An 18047-nucleotide genomic window follows, 5' to 3' on the forward strand; every position below is an offset into this window, starting at 1 on the left:
TATTCTTAGTCGCGTCGAGCTCGAAGACCGGAAGCCCTGCCGATGCACTTTCCCAGATGGAAAGGTGTGTTTACCTAATGCATCCAGAGGGATAGAAGTATGAATTAAGTAGATAGAGGAAAAGTAGACGAAAATCGAGGAATTAAATAATGGCAATCCCCAAGGTAACAGAAATTGATAATGGATGGTGATAATAGGATTCGCAAGAAAGAAGAAAGAAAAAATGAAATCCGAAATAGGATACCCAGAGAGGAGGTCACAGAAATGGGAATGGTTAGCGTGAGGATCAAGGGTGGCAGTACCAAACTCGCCGGACTCCGCTCCAGGCTAACCTTCCTAAAATTTACAAACAAGCATCTCCATCCGTGTATGAAGGGAAATGAATGTCAGTGCTGACGACGAACAATGGTCGTCTGATCAGGAAAAAAAAAAAAGAAAATTGGAAAGCTAGAAGAAACTGGAAGGGTTTGATTTGATTCCATTTTCCCCCACGCCCCCACTTCTCCGCCAAACGACAGAGTACTTACTACGGTTGACGAACAAATGAACGGGTCAAGAGTCGCCGACTACCTCGACAGCAACTCCGAAATGCCTAGCTAATCCTTCGTATGGATGCACGTATTGTATCGCTTTCTGGAGGTCCATCCGTGCATTCCCCCATACCATCCTAACCGTTCCAGATCCACCGGGTTGGATAAAGAGTCATCCCTTCTCCGTTCATGGACTCCAAGCGAATCTTTCCTCCTCTTTTCTTTTTTCCTGCTTTACTGCCTCGCCACCCCTTTAAACCACACCCAATCAGTGACCTCATCCCCTCTCTCTTTTTCTCTTCTGGTCGCTTCTCTATCGTCTTCGTTTTTGCCAAACAGCCACTCGGGATACGTCACTCTCATCCACTTCAACAACTCCTCAGTATCTTGGCTGCCCAGTATCCTTTTCACGCTTTCCCCCCACCACCTCTCTCCCTCGTAGTACTGCTCTCTTCACCATCTTTGGTGTTCTTCCCCTCCTCTCTTAAGAACCACACGGGGGACGTAAATTTTTGCCATTTTCTCCCCCCCCCAAAATCAATTCCTACTGCCCTGGTTCTTCCATCCTTGCCATTCGCTTCGTCTCTTCTAGCTTCTAGGCAAATTCTGGAGGGAAATCTCAGCCATTCCCCCTTCATCCTAGGTCTGCTTATAAACCATACTTCAATCCCCCCATCAGAATGAGAAATCCTTTCGATATGTCGGATCTGGACTCCCTCGTCGACGAGCAAGATCTTAACGAACGTTACGTCGATCTTCACGCCTACCAAACGCATGATGGCAATCGCCCGCTTTTACAGAATGAAGACCGTCGCAACGACAACCTAAAGGATCGTTTCATTGGTGCCATTGATCAGGGGACCACCAGTTCCCGTTTTATCATTTTCGACTGCGCTGGAAATCCCGTGGCGAAATACCAGACCGAATTTCGTCAGATCCACGAACACTCAGGGTAAGCTTTTTCTTTGTCCCGTTGTCCGCCCACGTGTCACTAACGGCCCCTGCTAGGTGGCACGAACAAGACCCCTGGGAGTTGGTGGATTCGGTGTACATCTGTATTGAGGAGGCCATGAAGACATTCCTCGCCCTCGGCCATTCCACGGATGAAATCGAGGCCGTTGGCATCACCAGTCAGCGAGAGACGACATTGTGCTGGGACTGGGAAACCGGCGAACCGCTACACAACGCTATCGCATGGCCCGATACCCGAACCAAGGGTCTGGTCCGCGAGCTGAAGTCCAGGCCTGGGGCAGACGAGCTCAAGAACATCTGTGGTCTTCCGTTGTCCACATATCCATCTTCGGTCACGCTAGTATGGATGCTGGAAAATCTACCTGAAGTCAGGGCTGCCTACGATGAGGGTAGGCTCGCGTTTGGAACGGTCGATTCGTGGCTTATCTATAACCTGAACGGTGGTCCGGCTGGTGGCCGCCTCGCCACTGACGTGACCAATGCATCGCGAACCATGTTTATGAACCTGGAAACGCTCGACTATGATGACCGGTTGCTGAATTTCTTCGGGTTGGATAGGAACAAGATTCGACTGCCGAAGATCGTCCCGTCAGCAGACCCCGAGGGTTACGGAAGCATCAGCTCGGGCCCGCTGGAAGGGATCCCGATCACCAGCTGTCTGGGTGATCAGTCGTCAGCATTAGTTGGTCACTGCGCCTTTACGCCCGGAAGCGCCAAAAACACATACGGCACGGGATGCTTCTTGCTATATAATGTCGGTGAGAAACCGGTCATCTCGAAACACGGCCTTCTAGCCACAGTGGGCTTCCAGTTGGGTAAAGATCGAAAACCTGTGTACGCATTAGAAGGCAGTGTGGCTGTTGCTGGTAGCGGTGTTTCATTTCTCATGAACAATCTGGGTTTCTTCCGTGACTCGCGAAAAGTCAGCGACCTTGCGGCATCCGTTCCCGACAGCGGGGGCTGTGTTTTCGTCACTGCATTTAGCGGTCTGTTCGCACCTTACTGGATCGATGATGCCAAGGGAACTATCTGTATGTGCAGCCTGCTGGCATGTAAGACCTTTTAAGATTGTCATTGCTAACAGTGATACAGTTGGCATCACTCAACACACTCAGAAGGGACATATCGCCCGAGCGACCATGGAGGCGGCTTGCTTCCAAACCAAGGCAATTCTTGACGCCATTGAGGTGGACAGTGGTCACAAATTGACCCAACTTGCTGTTGACGGTGGAATGAGCAACTCCGATATCTGCATGCAGGTGTGTAATCTCGATCTTTTGTCCCTACTCGGTGGCAATGGTAATGCTAACATGATTATCCTAAAGACCCAAGCAGACATCGTTCAGATCCCCGTCGAGCGCCCAGCTATGCACGAGACCACCGCGTTGGGAGCAGCCATCGCTGCCGGCTTCGCCATCAATGTCTGGAAAGATTTCAGCGATCTCAAAGACATGAATCACGCCAACCGCACGTCCTTCAAACCCCGTATCTCTACAAAGCAGAGTGCGAAGATGTATAAGCGCTGGTCCAAGGCCGTCGAGATGTCTCGGGGCTGGACTGACTCGAGTGAAATGGAAGGAGGAGACGACGAGTGATTCACTCTCCCTCTGAATGCAAAAGAGGAAGAGAATATATGCATATATAACCTAATATTTGGATGATTTTGCGATTAAGCGCTGCATGTTTCTTTTTAATGAGCCATTGGGGTCATTGGGTTTTTTGTTTTATTGTTAAATCCGGCGGTATGGTGTCTTTGATAAAGATACCCAATTCTTCATCTTGGGTAGTTCATTTTGTCCTTCATCATTCTGGTACATACATTAGCTTTTTACATACATATTTAGAACAATCTATATCTTCAAAGATTACTTTTACTTTTAGCTTCATTTTCAATGGGCAGTATGAATAGCTATATCACCCCGCATAAGTACTCGAAACGTACAAACAAGTCTATTTATAAAACGGCCAATGTTCGCTCTAAAATTCAGCATTTAATTTTGTTTATGGATGTATGTACAATACAGTACAGCCCAGGTTAAATCAAAGCCACACTTGCTTCCAGCGCTTGGGTATTCACTCCTCAATCCTGATATGCCAGATGCCCAGATGCTGTGTTTATTTCAAATTTCGAGGGTAAATATTCAAAGCCAAGGACAAGAGGGGATAAGGGAAACAAAAGAAAGGAAAACCAAACGCAGAGGAAGACTAAACACCGAATAAGGTAGGAATAATGAAATAAGAAGTTAGGTCAAACGGGGCCGACTCCACGGAGCAACCGAGATGTGCAACAATACGTGATCGCTGATGCACCTGTGGACCGACAAACAAAACGCAAGAGTGATTATAATAAAGAAAGAAAACAGGAAAGGGTTGAGAGAATCGTCAGACCAGGGGATTTACTTCGTTGGTGTCGGAGAATCCTGCCGAGAAGGAGGTGAACTCAACTTCGCAGTCTGAAGAGCTTCGGGCAAAGTGAGGGGCATCGGCGCCGTTGGCTCCAGCTTTTCTAGTTTCTCCCCTCTCAAGACTATCTCCATTTCCTCCTTGGTAAGGGTCTCGTACTGAATCAAAGCCTGGGTCAAAAGCTCCAGTTCTTTTCGCTTTTCGGTCAAAATTTTCTCGGCGCGTACTCGGCCCTCCTCAACTAATCGTCGAACTTCGGATTCGATCTCCTGCTTGGTTTCAGACGAGAGGCTGTCATAGTTGGTCGAGAGATCGACGTTTCCGAGTTTCTTGGAGTATCCAAATCGAGTGATCAAAGTGAAGGCGGTTTCCGTAGCTTGCTGGATGTCCTAATTAATGGAGTTAGTAACTGCGTCAATTATAAAGGGCAAAAGGCATGCTTACAGCTGAGATGCCGCTTGTGACCTTGTCAGGTCCAAAAATCAGCTCTTCCGCAGCCTTGCCACCCATGGAAACGTCAATGTCAGACAAATATTCAGTGTAATTCCTAGACACCATATCCATCTCGGGCAAGAAGTGTGTCACACCCAAGGCCATTCCGCGAGGAACGATAGTAATCTTGTACAGCGGTGTTGAGGACGGCGAGAAATAGGCCACAAGAGCATGGCCAGCTTCGTGGTACGCCGTCAAAAGCTTGTCTTTGTCCTGGATGATTCTGCTGCGAGCTTCTGCTCCCATCATGATCTTGTCCTTGGCCCAGTCCAGATCCTTGGCGGAAACCTTGCTCTTCTTGTTCCTGCTGGCGTAGACGGCAGCCTGGTTGATAAGGTTCTCCAAATCAGCACCGGAGAAACCAGGTGTACCGCGCGCGAGCACTGCAACATCCACGTCGGTACTGATCTGTATGTCTTTCATATGGTGTTTGAGGATATCCATGCGACCCCGGACATCAGGAAGACTAACAACAACCTTCCGGTCGAATCGACCGGGTCGCGTCAACGCCTTGTCCAGCAGCTGTGGGTAGTTGGTCGCCGCAAGAATAATCACTCCACTGGTCTGGGAGAAACCATCAAGCTCGGTAAGAAGTTGGTTCAAAGTTTGCTTCACGTATGCCGCATCCCTTTCGTTTCTCTTGGCACCTATTGCGTCCAATTCGTCAATAAAGATGATAGCGGGGGCCTTGCCTCGTGCCTGGGCAAATAGTTCGCGGACGCGCTTGGCACCAACACCCACGTAAACCTCATCAAATTCAGAACCAGACATGTAGAAGAAAGGAACCCCAGCCTCGCCTGCAACGGCACGAGCAAGAAGCGTTTTTCCCGTACCGGGGGGTCCCACGAGAAGAACACCTTTGGGTAACTTGCCACCAAGAGACGAAAACCGATCCGGGTTTAGTAGAAACTCAACGAGCTCCTGAAGCTCATCCTTTGCTTCATCACACCCGTGCACATCACTGAAACGGACATTCTGTTGCTGAGGCTGAGCCTCATTGCTCTGTGGGCCTCGAATGTTCTTCAGAGCACCCGTTGTTTCCACAAGCACAGTAATCAAGACGAGAGACATGTATACGGAGAAACCAAAGTACAGAAAGAACTTAATCCAGCGGAATATGGAACTGCCAAGAGACTCCTCGACAACGACGTACAGAGGCGCTTCTTTAGCTCCAGTACCGTTCTGCTTTGTTGCCAAGCCAACCTGACCGCCATGTTTCTGCGCTGCAACAGCCTGACCGATAGCTTGGAGCTGCTCGGGACTGACATTATGATTCGAGACTGGAGCCATCGCTGCAGCATCAGCTCCTCCGACGCGCTGCAAAGCCTTCAAATAGATCGCTTCCGAAAGTTGGTTGCCGGCGAAATGGCCGCTTTTATACCGTTCAACAATGATCGCCGGCATGTTGGCACGAAGGAGGTCTTGGTAAAAAGAGTTTTGAGCATTAGCATTGTTGGGATTGTTATTCGCGGTTTTTTCCTTTTGCGCCAGAAGATTTTGAGAGGGAGCACCAAATATAAACCGTTGCTGCTGTGATCTGGAAAGACCGGGTTTTTGAGGAGTGTGGCGAAGTTGATTCAGGGACGCAGCAAAGGTGGAATAGGTGCGAGAAGAGGGCGGCGAGAAAGATCGAGCAATACGAGATGGAGAAGTTGAAAACGTGAGCCCTAATACATAGCCAAGGAGTTAGCTAGAGTTTCCAGGCACCTCAGAGATTGGAATCCATATTACCGTTGAATAGGGAACGTGGCCATTGCATGGGTTGACACATCACGTCTGCTCGCAGAGATTCCGAGGACACCGTGTTCAAAAATTCCGGTAGCGCGACGGTACTAGATCCCTAAACAGATGATCAACAACATATCATAGCAACGACCATTCCTTCAGTCGAGACATACCGCTGAACTCGCTTCGCCAACTGTGCGCTGAGCGAGGTCTAGGGGAGCAGTGGAGCCGGGAATCTTCCACGGCACATTGAGGAGCTTCGACATCAAAGGCCAGATATCCGATGATACCACCGAGATACTCTATTTAACACGCGAGGAGTCAGAAAAATTATTGCGCAAGACCGAGATCGAGGTACCTACAGGTCTAGGAATCGGAACTTGAAAGGCCATGGTTGACCAATGGAAAGCGGCACTTAGCCGCAACGAAGAAAATATCTATTCCTCGGGGAGATAGACAGAGGTGAGGCAATACAGGGCTAATTCTTAGAAGAGAAGAATGCCATCACCGACTGACAGCAGATCAAGGTCTGGTGGCAGGTGGACGAGTACCGGCGGGACTCTTGCGGCGGCGAATTCATCGGAGGTTTGCCACTGCTGTAGCAGCGCTCGCAGAGGTGGATCACGTGTTTTATGCCTCAGGCAGTATTAAGTCCATGAGATTCCATCCGCATCTTCGACAAGGGCGCCGCCAGTGCCGATAATTCAATTTAATAATCCGGCCTCTTCTTCTTCTTGGGAGCTGTTAAGGCAGACAACTCTATCCTACAGACGGAGCAACAATGACACAAAAACACACATCCTGCAACATGACGAATCCATGGTTCGTCTCGACCATCGATGACGAGGCACAATAGACATCAACTTGCGTCAACCACTACAAAGCATATATAATATATACACCGTTGGATGCACCTGGCATAGTCCGCCCAAGGATCCAATATTTCTATACATATTCCGCTTCCGAAATCTTACACATGTTGTGTTAGATTTGCTCAAGAAACCGCATTGACTTCGAAGAGGTTCCCATTTATTTCCTTCAACAGTAGGGCATTTCTCTCCGGGTTTTATATTGAAGTTCACCCAGGTGAAGGGAGATTTGTGCTCTACTTTACTCCATGGCCAACGGTCTGTCGAGCTCCGGTCAGAGATGTCCAAAAAGGTCATTTTCCTCACGGGAGCCCCTACCTTACAGAGTCTTAGTTGGGAGGAAAACGAGCTTCTGAATGCACCGGTCTATCCATTCCATGATGCGGGCATTGAAAATGAGCGATTTCGCTCATTCTCGGATGCTTGTAACCCGGTGAAATGGAGGCTGTTACAGGATCTGGCTATTCCGGAAGTGTCTACTCCAAAGGACATATCGGGTTCTCAAGTGGCTCGGTTCTTCACCATTAACGACCTAGCAACTCCAAGCAGAATATCAATACCAGCAACGGAAGACTCGGCACTCTCCCAATTCTACGACCATTCCTTTGAGATCCACGAAACGTCCGAGATATCGGCGCCTGGTGATCACTCCGAGGACTCGCTGAAAGAGAGCCGTCTCTGGGCAGACAGCACCGGCAGTTCGATTGCAACTAGCAGCGACGAGGAGGCTCTGAGACCGGCGCTTTCCATGCATGGACATATCACCGATCTCCAAGAGATTCCTAGCGCTGCATACCTGGAGGGCATTGTGCCTCAGACGATGACAGTTAATCTTATCGTCAGCATCATCACCATCCGCCCGCCGCGTCGCATTGTGACGCGGCACTGGCAACGTGAATTAGATCTGGTTGAGATGGTGGTAGGGGATGATACCCGTAGCGGCTTTGGGGTTACGTTTTGGCTTCAACCCGCGGAGCGAGACTGCGGCGATGAGCACGAACTTGGACGGTCGCTGTCGACCGTCCGGCCGCGGGACATTGTCCTACTGCGGATGGTAGCACTGAGTTCATTCCGGAAACGGGTGTACGGCCAGAGTCTTAGGAAAGGGGTGACTAAGATTGACCTGCTGCACCGACATCGGGTCGACGCAACAGATACCGGTGGAATGTATAGTGCAAGGAGGCTGCGTGAGATTAACCAAGACGGTGCACCCAAGAACGTCGACGACGCAATGCGGGCGAAAGTTAGCAAAGTCCACGAGTGGATCAAGCTATTTGTGCCGGATGCAGAAGGCGGTGACAGCAACAGGCAGCGACAGGGTGGGCCAAGGCATTTTCCCAAGAAAAACCCTCTTCTGCCGCCAGACACGCCTGAGGACTCGGGGTATAATTAGAAACGACCTAAATCATAATTCGCTTGCATGTCTTTCTTTCCGTAGGATGGACTTTTTGTTCCTTATATCCTCTCTGGATCTGGTGGGGAGCCTCTTTTATGTATAAAAATAGGATCAGGACGGAATATCGCAGTTGGCCAGTCAGCGGCTGCAAGTGGTCCCATGAACCACCTGATGCCAGTCGGCCTAAGCCAACTTCGGACATTACGGTACCGTACTTGGTGTTTGCGGCAAACAGCCTGCCAGTGTGCCTGGATACCGTACAACAATACGCGGGCAATACGGGGATCGAACGCCAGGTGTTCTTCCGCATTATAATGAAACATCTTCTTCCTCTTCTTCGCCCTCGCCTCCTTTTTCTCCCTGAGAGGTTCAGATCGTGTGCATCTCCCAATCGATCGAATGATCTCTTCTTTCCCCGTGGATATCTGTTTGTTTTTCTCCTCTGGTCATTGGACCCTTTTCACTACCCCTCTCTTCACTCCTTTTCCCTCTTGTTTGTTTCGTCTCTCGTTCTCCAGATCTTAATATCATCCCACTCTCACTATGAAGGGTATGTACTTCTTTCTTTCTCCGTGGGCCCGAGTAGCCTTTGCCAATTCACCTGTCCCATCTGACCTGTTTTCCAGCTCTTATTCTCGTCGGAGGCTTTGGTACCCGTCTGCGTCCTCTGGTAAGGAATTCCCCTCACCCCCGCCGATGATTCTGATGTTGGAATGAATATCCCAGCCGTTCGGTCAAAGATGTGTCGCTAATCCATGCCGTCCTCTCGATAGACATTGACGCTCCCCAAGCCTTTGGTGGAATTCGGAAACCGTCCTATGATCCTTCACCAAGTCGAGAGCTTGGCTGCGGCTGGTGTTACGGATATCGTTCTCGCTGTTAACTATCGCCCAGATGTAATGGTCTCAGCCCTCAAGAAGGTATGCGCACCGCCCCTTGGGAATTGCCCAATCCGAACACTCATCGACCGCGTAGTATGAGGAACAATACAATGTCAAAATCGAGTTCTCTGTCGAGTCCGAGCCGCTCGGCACGGCTGGTCCCCTGAAACTGGCAGAGAAGATCTTGGGCAAGGACGACTCCCCCTTCTTCGTCCTGAACTCCGATGTCATTTGCGATTATCCATTCAAGCAGCTCGCGGAGTTCCACAGGAACCATGGTGATGAGGGTACTATTGTCGTGACCAAGGTTGATGAACCTTCCAAATATGGTGTCGTCGTTCACAAGCCCAACCATGCTTCCCGCATCGATCGCTTCGTCGAGAAGCCTGTGGAGTTTGTCGGCAACCGGATCAATGCCGGTATCTATATCCTGAACCCTAGTGTCTTGAGCCGCATCGAGCTGCGCCCGACTTCGATCGAACAAGAGACGTTCCCCGCCATTTGCAAGGATAGTCAGCTCCACTCCTTTGACCTTGAGGGTTTCTGGATGGATGTTGGTCAGCCTAAGGATTTCCTTAGCGGCACGTGCCTGTACCTCACCTCGCTAGCCAAGCGCAACTCCAAGCTCCTCGCCCCCAACTGCGATCCCTACGTGTATGGCGGAAATGTCATGGTTGATCCCACGGCGAAGATTGGCAAGAACTGTCGGATTGGCCCTAACGTGGTCATTGGTCCCAATGTTGTTGTCGGCGACGGGGTTCGTTTGCAACGCTGTGTGCTCCTGGAAAACAGCAAGGTCAAGGATCATGCCTGGGTCAAGTCGACCATTGTCGGGTGGAACAGCTCCGTGGGCAAGTGGGCTCGCTTAGAGAATGTCACCGTGCTGGGTGACGACGTTACCATTGCCGACGAAGTCTATGTAAACGGTGGCTCTATTCTGCCCCACAAGAGCATCAAGCAGAACGTTGATGGTGAGTGAATTTTGCACACCATGCTTTCGACTGTCCCGTGTGGCTAACAATCCCGGTGTAGTTCCCGCTATCATCATGTAATCCCTTATTTTCCTTTATGTCGATATGTCCTCGAATATCTTGATTTGAAACCGCCTATACTTCGCAACCGCCCAGATGCATACAACCGGAGTCGTTTTATCTGTTTGCTTTTGCGTCCTTTGATTTCGATCCGACTTGAGCTTGCCTGGTTTGTTGGTCAAGAGCACGACGCCTCTTTTTTCAAGTTGTTAACTTGTTGCGGTTCTTGCTTCTCCTTCTCACGCCTTTCTCTCTTCTTGCATAAACCCTTACTATTTCCTATTCGGTCTGTCCGTATACACACGATCGCAGACCTTGATGGTATGAGTGTGTCTGGACTGCTTCCTTCCAAAGCTTTAGTAATCCGTTTCCTATATCCCTTTTATTATACAGTGTTAATCCATCGTCACCTCCCATTTTTCCAGACATTGCCCGAAATCATCAATGTCGTGCTTTCTCTTTCTCTCTCTTTCCTTCTCACGCACACTGATTTCTCTTCTGCCTTGCTCTGCGTCTGCTTATTCGGGGAGTGGCGAGCGCATGGGATAATACACTATCTGATTTTAATGATCTATGTGAACTGGGGTTTAAGGAATGTAAATATGGGAGGCAGAGATGAATAAAAAAAGATCAACTACATTTTTTTTCTCTTTTGCTATGGATGAATTGCATTTTGTAGGTTAATTAAAGTCGGATTAAAAACGTTTATCTATTGAATCTAGCTCAGATTCTGTATAATGTATGATTAAAAAAGCAGAAAAAAAGAAAAAGGAAATGAACTCGACCCCGAAAATCCTACCAGACTAATGATCCACTGGATTAATTAGAACCAGACTGCTCTTCCGCCTGATCGAGAAGCAGATCCCATTGGAGCCGCAACTCCTCCATTTGCTGCCAACATTTGCGACCCAGTTCCTCAAAATTCACCTTCTCTTCCGCTGTGAGATCCTGCGCGCCTCTCTTCCGACGACGAGTTCGGTCTTCATCCACCACGGCAGGTCCAACGACCCCGCCGTGGCCCCATCCATCAACCTCGGTGGACGCAGGACGATCAGGCCCAAAGAGTCCGCAGGATGATCCCCATTTCGCTCGTCCCCCGCCATGACGTCGGTACGGCGACTCCGCCTCATCCAAGCCGGACTGTGTAGCTAGGGCGAGCCAGACCGGGGCACAAGCACCCATATACGTGGAGAGGGTATGCCAGGGGGAACCAAGCAGGCGGGCAAGCCAGAATGCCGAGAGCATCAGGTAAAACAGCGGTAGTGGGAGAGGAAGGATACTGGTGCCACAGATTCCGGGGTGCGTGAGGTACATGTTCGGGGTGGAGAGAAGGGGGTGGTCGTTATCGTTGTCGTTGTCTTTATTGTTTGGGACGTTGTCATCAATTCCGTAGAAACTCTTAACCCAGGGGGCGGAACTAGGGAGGTCGGCCGTCAGAGCCAGGATATCGGTTAATGCTTTGGAGGACTCGTAGGGAGTTATGGTGCGCAGGCCCTGGAAGTCGTCGACATCGAAGAACTTCAATGTTGCCTCGATGCTGGACACCCAGATGACTCGACCGGGGTGGTCTGACCGTCTCAGTAGCGGCATAACATTGTGTGCGAGCATGTAGTGACCAAAGACATTGGCGCAGAAGACAGCCCCCAATCGGGGCTCTTGCTCCGTCTGCGCGGTTTGAGGATCGGTCACCACGCCGGCGGGTGCGAGCTTGTATGCCGGCCAGGTAACCGCATGCACAGGGTCGGTGCAGATATCCCAGATGGCTCTGAACCAGTCGATGCCCGTCCAGCCGCCCACACCGGCATTAAGTAGGATGGCGTCTAGCTTGGAGTATGTTTGCTGCAGTCGGTGAGAGAGGGCCCGAACGGAGAGGAGATTGGACAGGTCGACATTCTCGGGGACAAAGGTCACTCGTGTTGCCGCAGCCGAATAGGTCCAGGTACTCCGTAGATGGTCTTTCAGGCGATGGAGAGTGTCTTCCCCTTTTCGGATACTCCGAGTGGTGAAGATGATGGTCAAGAACTGGTGGGCGGTACTCTGAGAAGCGTTCAGGAACTCGTCCGCTAAGCGACAACAGATCGAAAAACCGAGACCACTGCAAGGACAGGCACGATTGGCACAAACGGGGTGATAAGTCAGGGATGAGAGCGAATTGCAGAGAGAAGAGCACAGAAGCGGACAGTCACTGAGGCAGAAAAATGGAGGCCGTACCTGTTGGCACCGGTGACCAGGATGACAGTCTGGTCCTGCTTGGCTGCCTTATCGGCCATGACAGTCAGTTGGCGGAGTGAATAGTCTCACAATTAGATGTCTACTGCGTCAGAGCCGATGTGGCGATGGAAGCTACACCCGACAACTGATGCAGGGCGCCGAAATTGAAGCCGACCAGAACATCGATCATGTGATTGCTGCCGTGGATTAGATAAGATAGCTCAGCCTCAGGCATTATCTAAGGCACTAGATGTGTGTACGTGATAGTTTAAATACCCCTCATAGGTGTTGTCAGCTGTTGTTTAAGTCTAGTTCTAAGCTTATTGCCAGGATTGATGTTTTTGTGAATTACATTGCATACTATGCATTCTCTCTGTCAGCCTAGGGAGCCCAGTCTTCATACAATTTCCAATCCTAGACAATCATCTACCGATTTAATCAAATTCTCGAAAAGCACCCTGACAGTCGGGCTATAGTATCTACTCGTCAGTCTCCAGATATATATGGCTTTGTCGGTTCTCCGTCATCTGAGAAACTGGAATATGTGAGATGGGCCACGCGACTCTCAACAGAGCTGTCAATTACCTCGTCAATAGTCTCACAGCCCACAGCCTGACACCAGGCACTCCCTTTTCATCCTCTGTCATAAATAGGTGGGATACGCAATTGCAACGCTCGCGGCATTCTCAACGGATATGGTCCACGTTTCCATCAATCCAGTGAGATTTTCCCATGTCGAAGCTCAAGACATGGAGGATATAGTTATGGAGTCTCAGAAGTCAGATAGTTAAGATCTCTGTCACGGATGACAGGCATGGTGAATCAGACTCTTCTGGACGACAACAACCTCCCACTGGCTGTCCACAGTGACATTCCGTTGACCATAACGAAGAAGAGAGATTGATACTTTTCACATGTGGGATGACAGCCTCGCTAAATGATTGTCTAATCAAAGCAGCCCGGTGGTTCAGTGTACTAGATCAGTCCTTGAGCTTAGGGACAACCTCCCTGGGGAAAATAGTTGCAGTGGCTCCAACTGTCCACGCTTTTGTGTTTATCTGCACGATTCTATCCCTAGTACGGAGCGGATGCATGGTCGTTGCTGGTCCAAATTTCAGCCCGCACGAGATGGTCGAGGCAGTATATCAAGACAAATGTACCCATGCAGCGATGATTCCAACAATGGTCCACAATCTGGCAGAAGTACTGAGAGACACTACTACTGGAACGACTGGGCATCTGAAGCCGGTGATATTTGCCGGAATTGCCGTGGCTCCTCAGGTGTCTCGAAAATGCCGGGAGTGTCTTCAGGTTCCTAGGATTGAAAATTACAGTGGCATTGTGGAAGTAGCGTCCATTTCTACCGATGCCGTGCAGGATCTAGATACAATCATCAATGGTCATGATGTGGCTACTGGTAAGCTTGTGAGTGGGTCCCAAATTCGCATCTGTGCTCTAGGAGAGCAGCCTCCGCTACCAAGTGCCCCGGTCAGCTGCATCATTTGGGATACTCGATAATATCCCACTATTTGGTACAGCAAGCATCTGGCGCTTTACGAAGCCGATGGCCGGATTTAGTTTCAAACAGGGACATTGCCTTTGTGGGTGATGACGACCAGGAGTACTATGTTGGACGATAAAGAGCAGAGATAGCAGTGGTCCAGTATCTCTGCGACCTGAAAGAACACGTTCATGTCCTTTAGCCGCATCCAATATTCCCGTCTCAGTGCGTCGGCCCACCCCAGTCATTCTTAAAGCCGCTTTAGCGCTCCTAGCCATCTCGCACACAAACCATACCCACGCCGTCATTCTGAACCTGGGAGCCATCAGCTCCCACTTCCCATTCATCCCATTCATCCCTGCCTCGCTCGGAGAACAGACACTTGATATGGACCCGTCCGAGTCGCAGGACCAACATTCAGCGGAGTCTTCAACTTCATCGCCTTCGACCCCGGGAGACAATCCTGGAGTAACTGCTGCGCATCCAGCACGATCAATCTTTATTCAGTGTCCCATGGTATGAGGTTTTCCGGCGATTAGGTCTGTCATGCAATGAGGTTCTTCCAACAGTTGCTGAGTCGCCTATGCTGCATGCTGGGGCTGGGAGCGGCTGCGCTAGACGAGAAGAATTCGTATCCTTTTCAGAACATGACGGTGATGCAGATACATATCCGTACTAACCTAGGTATGCCGGCCCATGCGGGAGCCGGTGGGGAAGATGGAAGTTGTACTGAGATGTTTTTGCGGGGGGTGGTGGCGAACTGTTCGTCGATGTGGGTGGAAAGGGTAGCAGATGAATGGAAGAATATAGCGCTGTGGTTGGCCGAGGAGGAGTCATAGACTATGGCAGTAGTTTGATCCAATTACTAAATCTAGGGATCTAGTTAGTTGATGGTGAATGGCTACTCGTAATGAGTCAAGAGCAGAAAACGAAGCTAAGCTAAGCTGACCGTGACCGTGACCGTGACCGGCGCTCTTTGCCTGACCTCCTGACTCAATACGAGGACGACGTGGCGGTCTATCTAACTACTCAATACTCAGCAGTCATCCTGGAAAAATGCCCAGGAAATTAATTGTCAAAGCTCCCATGAGCCTCCAGAATACTAGTATCACGACCCCGCTACATAAACTTCTAAGCTTACTCCTAAGAAGGTAAAAACCCCACAACAGAGCAATCACTAGCGTACAGCATCGTCCATTCCATAATGGGAAAGAGACCTTGGACGGGACGGCAGGTAGATACTGGTGCAGAGTCTGTTTCACGAGAAACGAGATGACGTTTGGATCAGGCTATATCTGCCAGGATGCAAGGCTCGTATACCCCGCAAGCCTAACGATGGTCAGGACCAACCAGATGCGAGTAGAAAGTTGTACAGACTACAGGGACGGGGCGTGCGTTTTCCCCACGCTGTCGGGATCTGGGAAGGCGAAGGTTGTGGTTTGCTTAGAAAGATCGATCAGTGATTGACATTTTATACTAGTAGCTATCGGGCGTCCGCACTGTGACAGGTGATCTGGGTAGCTAATCTACGTCAGAAAATCCAACGGACAAAGTATTCATATCTATGTACAAGACGAGATGAGATGCACATCAGCTGGAATCGATGCTGACATGCAGATTTTTGCCCCATATCAGGCGTAATGGCCATAGCGTCTGTCCATGCATGATTCAGGAATCTGACATCGATTCAACATCCAGAATAGAATCTCTCTCTCTTTCCAGTCGTTCCATGCATGCTCCACGAGGCAGGTCGCAGTCCCTGGGGACGTAGCTAAAGAAGGCTTACAGCCATCAAGCACAATAAGAGCTCCAGGGGACAGGACACCCGAGCGAATCGCTCGATATACGATCATCCATGCATCACCTCGTCATTATCTACTAGTGAAAAAGAATTGCTCTATGATTAAAAGTCAAGTCGATCAGCTAGCTGTGTGTAGTCAGATCCACATAAGATATAATGATTAATAGATAAATCAGTCAGCGAAACACGGCTTACTCGTACAATTCACCAAGTCCTCTGTATCGGGGAAATAATTAAAGAGAGAGATCTCAGCAATAATGAGGCAAAAGGATTCAATAAAGACGACTCAGCCACTCCAAAGGATTGCATGTAAGCATTCTCAAACCCTATAGAAGCCAGCTGGCCCCTTCGGTCAGATCAGATCAGATCAGATCCATATTCTCTTTTGAGTTTCCATACGAAAGCAGCCACTAACAACGGTGGGGATTGGGCGCACAGAGCCAAGGCTGAAAAAATCAATACCATTTACCCCCAAGGATGGAATCGGGAATCTAGACTTTAAACTAGTCAGTGACTCTACTTGATACATCGACTGTCTCGCGAGGAGCCTCACTCGTAAGAAGAGTGGTGGTCGCGGAGGGCCAAAAAAAGAGAGAAGAGCAATAAGAGGGGAGAACAAACCAAATCATGAAATTAAAAAAATAGAAAATAAACAAATAAAGCATAACAAAATACTAGTAAATCAAACTACTCCGTAAACCAAGTTGTGATCTGGAGGGCACTAAAGGCCATGATAGGAAATAGTTCACCCGATAACAACGCCTCACCGACAGTTTAACCAAGAGATAATAGACAATGAGACTCGAAATACACGAGAATACTATTAATATGGTAATTGATGCGTACCAACCAGGAGGTATACCAGCCGGACTGGTCATGTTTTACTATCTTCGAGTGGCGTTTCCGACAGCGCACTTGGCATCCTGAAGAGCCATTTCACTTCATTCATGTGTCCCATCCAGCTCATTATGCATTGATTGATTTCCACCTGATTCGATCAGGCCAGGAATCGAAATAATCCGCCTCCCTCACAGTTCCGCGCCGAGCCGTTTGGGCGAGTGGCTGCGCAGCGTGGATCAATAAAACCTGACGGTGCATTAGAAACATGCAAATCGGAGATTTTTCTATGTGCTGGCCACCTATCGAATGCTGGTGCATCAAGCACATGTAAGTCTAGCATCATCCACAAAGAAGAGCTGCACACCTCCAGCACCTAGTTTCATATTCCCACCTCGGTCGTAGGCATGAGGAGCCAATCGCCGGTTCACCCAAGCGGAGAAGCCCATGATCGTTGGCGGTACCGCGGCAAGAAATACCCATCCTCTATGTCAAGCCTGATTGTGCGTGGATTGAAACACACGGCGTACAGAGTAGTCGCTCGCGAGGTGCGCCCACGATCCAGAGTTTAGTTCTACTGTAGGCCCACGGGAGATACTGCGAGTCATATGCGCGCCCAATAATAACATCAATCGCAGTGGTAGTTAGTGCTAGGATACATGGGATCTCGCGCAAGAGTAGATTTAGCCTGATAATGGCTGCTGCTGCTGCTGCTCCTGCTGTGGACAGTCAACCTAACCTCCCACACAGGCCACCCGCTTTCCGTCCATTTTCTTTTCGCGCGTGACAAGAAAACAGGTTATATTCCCTTCTCCCGTTTGTTCTTAAAGGACGCGGGGTGGATATTTGTGCCTGTCCCGACATTGTTACACGTGAAAGTCTACAACTAATGGAGCCTAGAATCCGTTAATGATAAGGATCAAGAGTCAAGACAATAAAAAAAGCCCAATGTGGAGAAGAGAGGAACAGAAGCGAAGTGGGGATAGAGGATCAAACGACTAGACAGCTAATAGGGGGGAGACAGGCGAGTCAAAGGCAGGAGATGACTTCCTTGTCCAACAGATGACCGATGCCAGCAAATTTAGTCCTAATCATGCCAGGGCTGGGCTTTCGGGGAATTGGCCAAGATGCGACTAGCGAGATGTTGGCTAGCCGACTAGTTTGGTGTAGGAGCAATTTAGTCAGTTTGACTACCGTTGATCACCCCACCAGCTTCGAATCAGCTTACCTTCTTATACAACCTGTCCATTACACATCTCCTTGCATGGGCAGTCCCAGACCCCGTGGATATCGGGATTTGAATCTCAGGGAAATGAATGGCTTTGAAGAGTATATTGTATCTCCCAGTGAGCAATCATGATAGAAGAAGAGTCTAAACGATGGTTGAAAAAGTAATCA

The 18047-nt window shown here is 49.5% G+C and overlaps 6 protein-coding genes across 6 annotated transcripts; 4 read left to right on the plus strand and 2 right to left on the minus strand.

Moving 5' to 3' along the window:
- Positions 1–1228: 1228 nt before the first annotated feature.
- GUT1_1 (glycerol kinase) lies at positions 1229–3097 on the plus strand (the record flags this gene model as incomplete). Its single annotated transcript, XM_033569244.1, has 4 exons — positions 1229–1482; positions 1539–2533; positions 2595–2761; positions 2828–3097. 4 exons carry the CDS (start codon positions 1229–1231, stop codon positions 3095–3097), a joined length of 1686 nt encoding a protein of 561 aa, XP_033428050.1.
- An 801-nt stretch (positions 3098–3898) lies between these two features.
- Positions 3899–6514, minus strand: FTSH4 (i-AAA protease YME1; the record flags this gene model as incomplete). Its single annotated transcript, XM_033569245.1, has 5 exons — positions 3899–4294; positions 4350–6064; positions 6129–6237; positions 6296–6424; positions 6485–6514. 5 exons carry the CDS (start codon positions 6512–6514, stop codon positions 3899–3901), a joined length of 2379 nt encoding a protein of 792 aa, XP_033428051.1.
- Positions 6515–7271: 757 nt separating this feature from the next.
- ATNIH1004_004576 (uncharacterized protein) lies at positions 7272–8384 on the plus strand (the record flags this gene model as incomplete). The annotated part of the gene is made up of 1 exon (XM_033569246.1): positions 7272–8384. One exon carries the CDS (start codon positions 7272–7274, stop codon positions 8382–8384), a length of 1113 nt encoding a protein of 370 aa, XP_033428052.1.
- A 546-nt stretch (positions 8385–8930) lies between these two features.
- MPG1 (mannose-1-phosphate guanyltransferase) lies at positions 8931–10320 on the plus strand (the record flags this gene model as incomplete). Its single annotated transcript, XM_033569247.1, has 5 exons — positions 8931–8937; positions 9014–9057; positions 9161–9307; positions 9363–10239; positions 10301–10320. 5 exons carry the CDS (start codon positions 8931–8933, stop codon positions 10318–10320), a joined length of 1095 nt encoding a protein of 364 aa, XP_033428053.1.
- A 798-nt stretch (positions 10321–11118) lies between these two features.
- On the minus strand, positions 11119–12569 carry ERG27 (3-keto-steroid reductase; the record flags this gene model as incomplete). Its single annotated transcript, XM_033569248.1, has 2 exons — positions 11119–12394; positions 12511–12569. The coding sequence occupies 2 exons, from the start codon at positions 12567–12569 to the stop codon at positions 11119–11121; spliced, it is 1335 nt and encodes a 444-aa protein (XP_033428054.1).
- A 1123-nt stretch (positions 12570–13692) lies between these two features.
- Positions 13693–14850, plus strand: ATNIH1004_004579 (uncharacterized protein; the record flags this gene model as incomplete). Its single annotated transcript, XM_033569249.1, has 3 exons — positions 13693–13927; positions 14214–14527; positions 14581–14850. 3 exons carry the CDS (start codon positions 13693–13695, stop codon positions 14848–14850), a joined length of 819 nt encoding a protein of 272 aa, XP_033428055.1.
- Positions 14851–18047: the final 3197 nt, after the last annotated feature.

This window comes from Aspergillus tanneri (genome assembly GCF_003426965.1).
Source record: "Aspergillus tanneri strain NIH1004 chromosome Unknown AapTan_3_pilon_pilon_pilon, whole genome shotgun sequence".
NCBI classification, from domain to species: Eukaryota; Fungi; Ascomycota; class Eurotiomycetes; order Eurotiales; family Aspergillaceae; genus Aspergillus; species Aspergillus tanneri.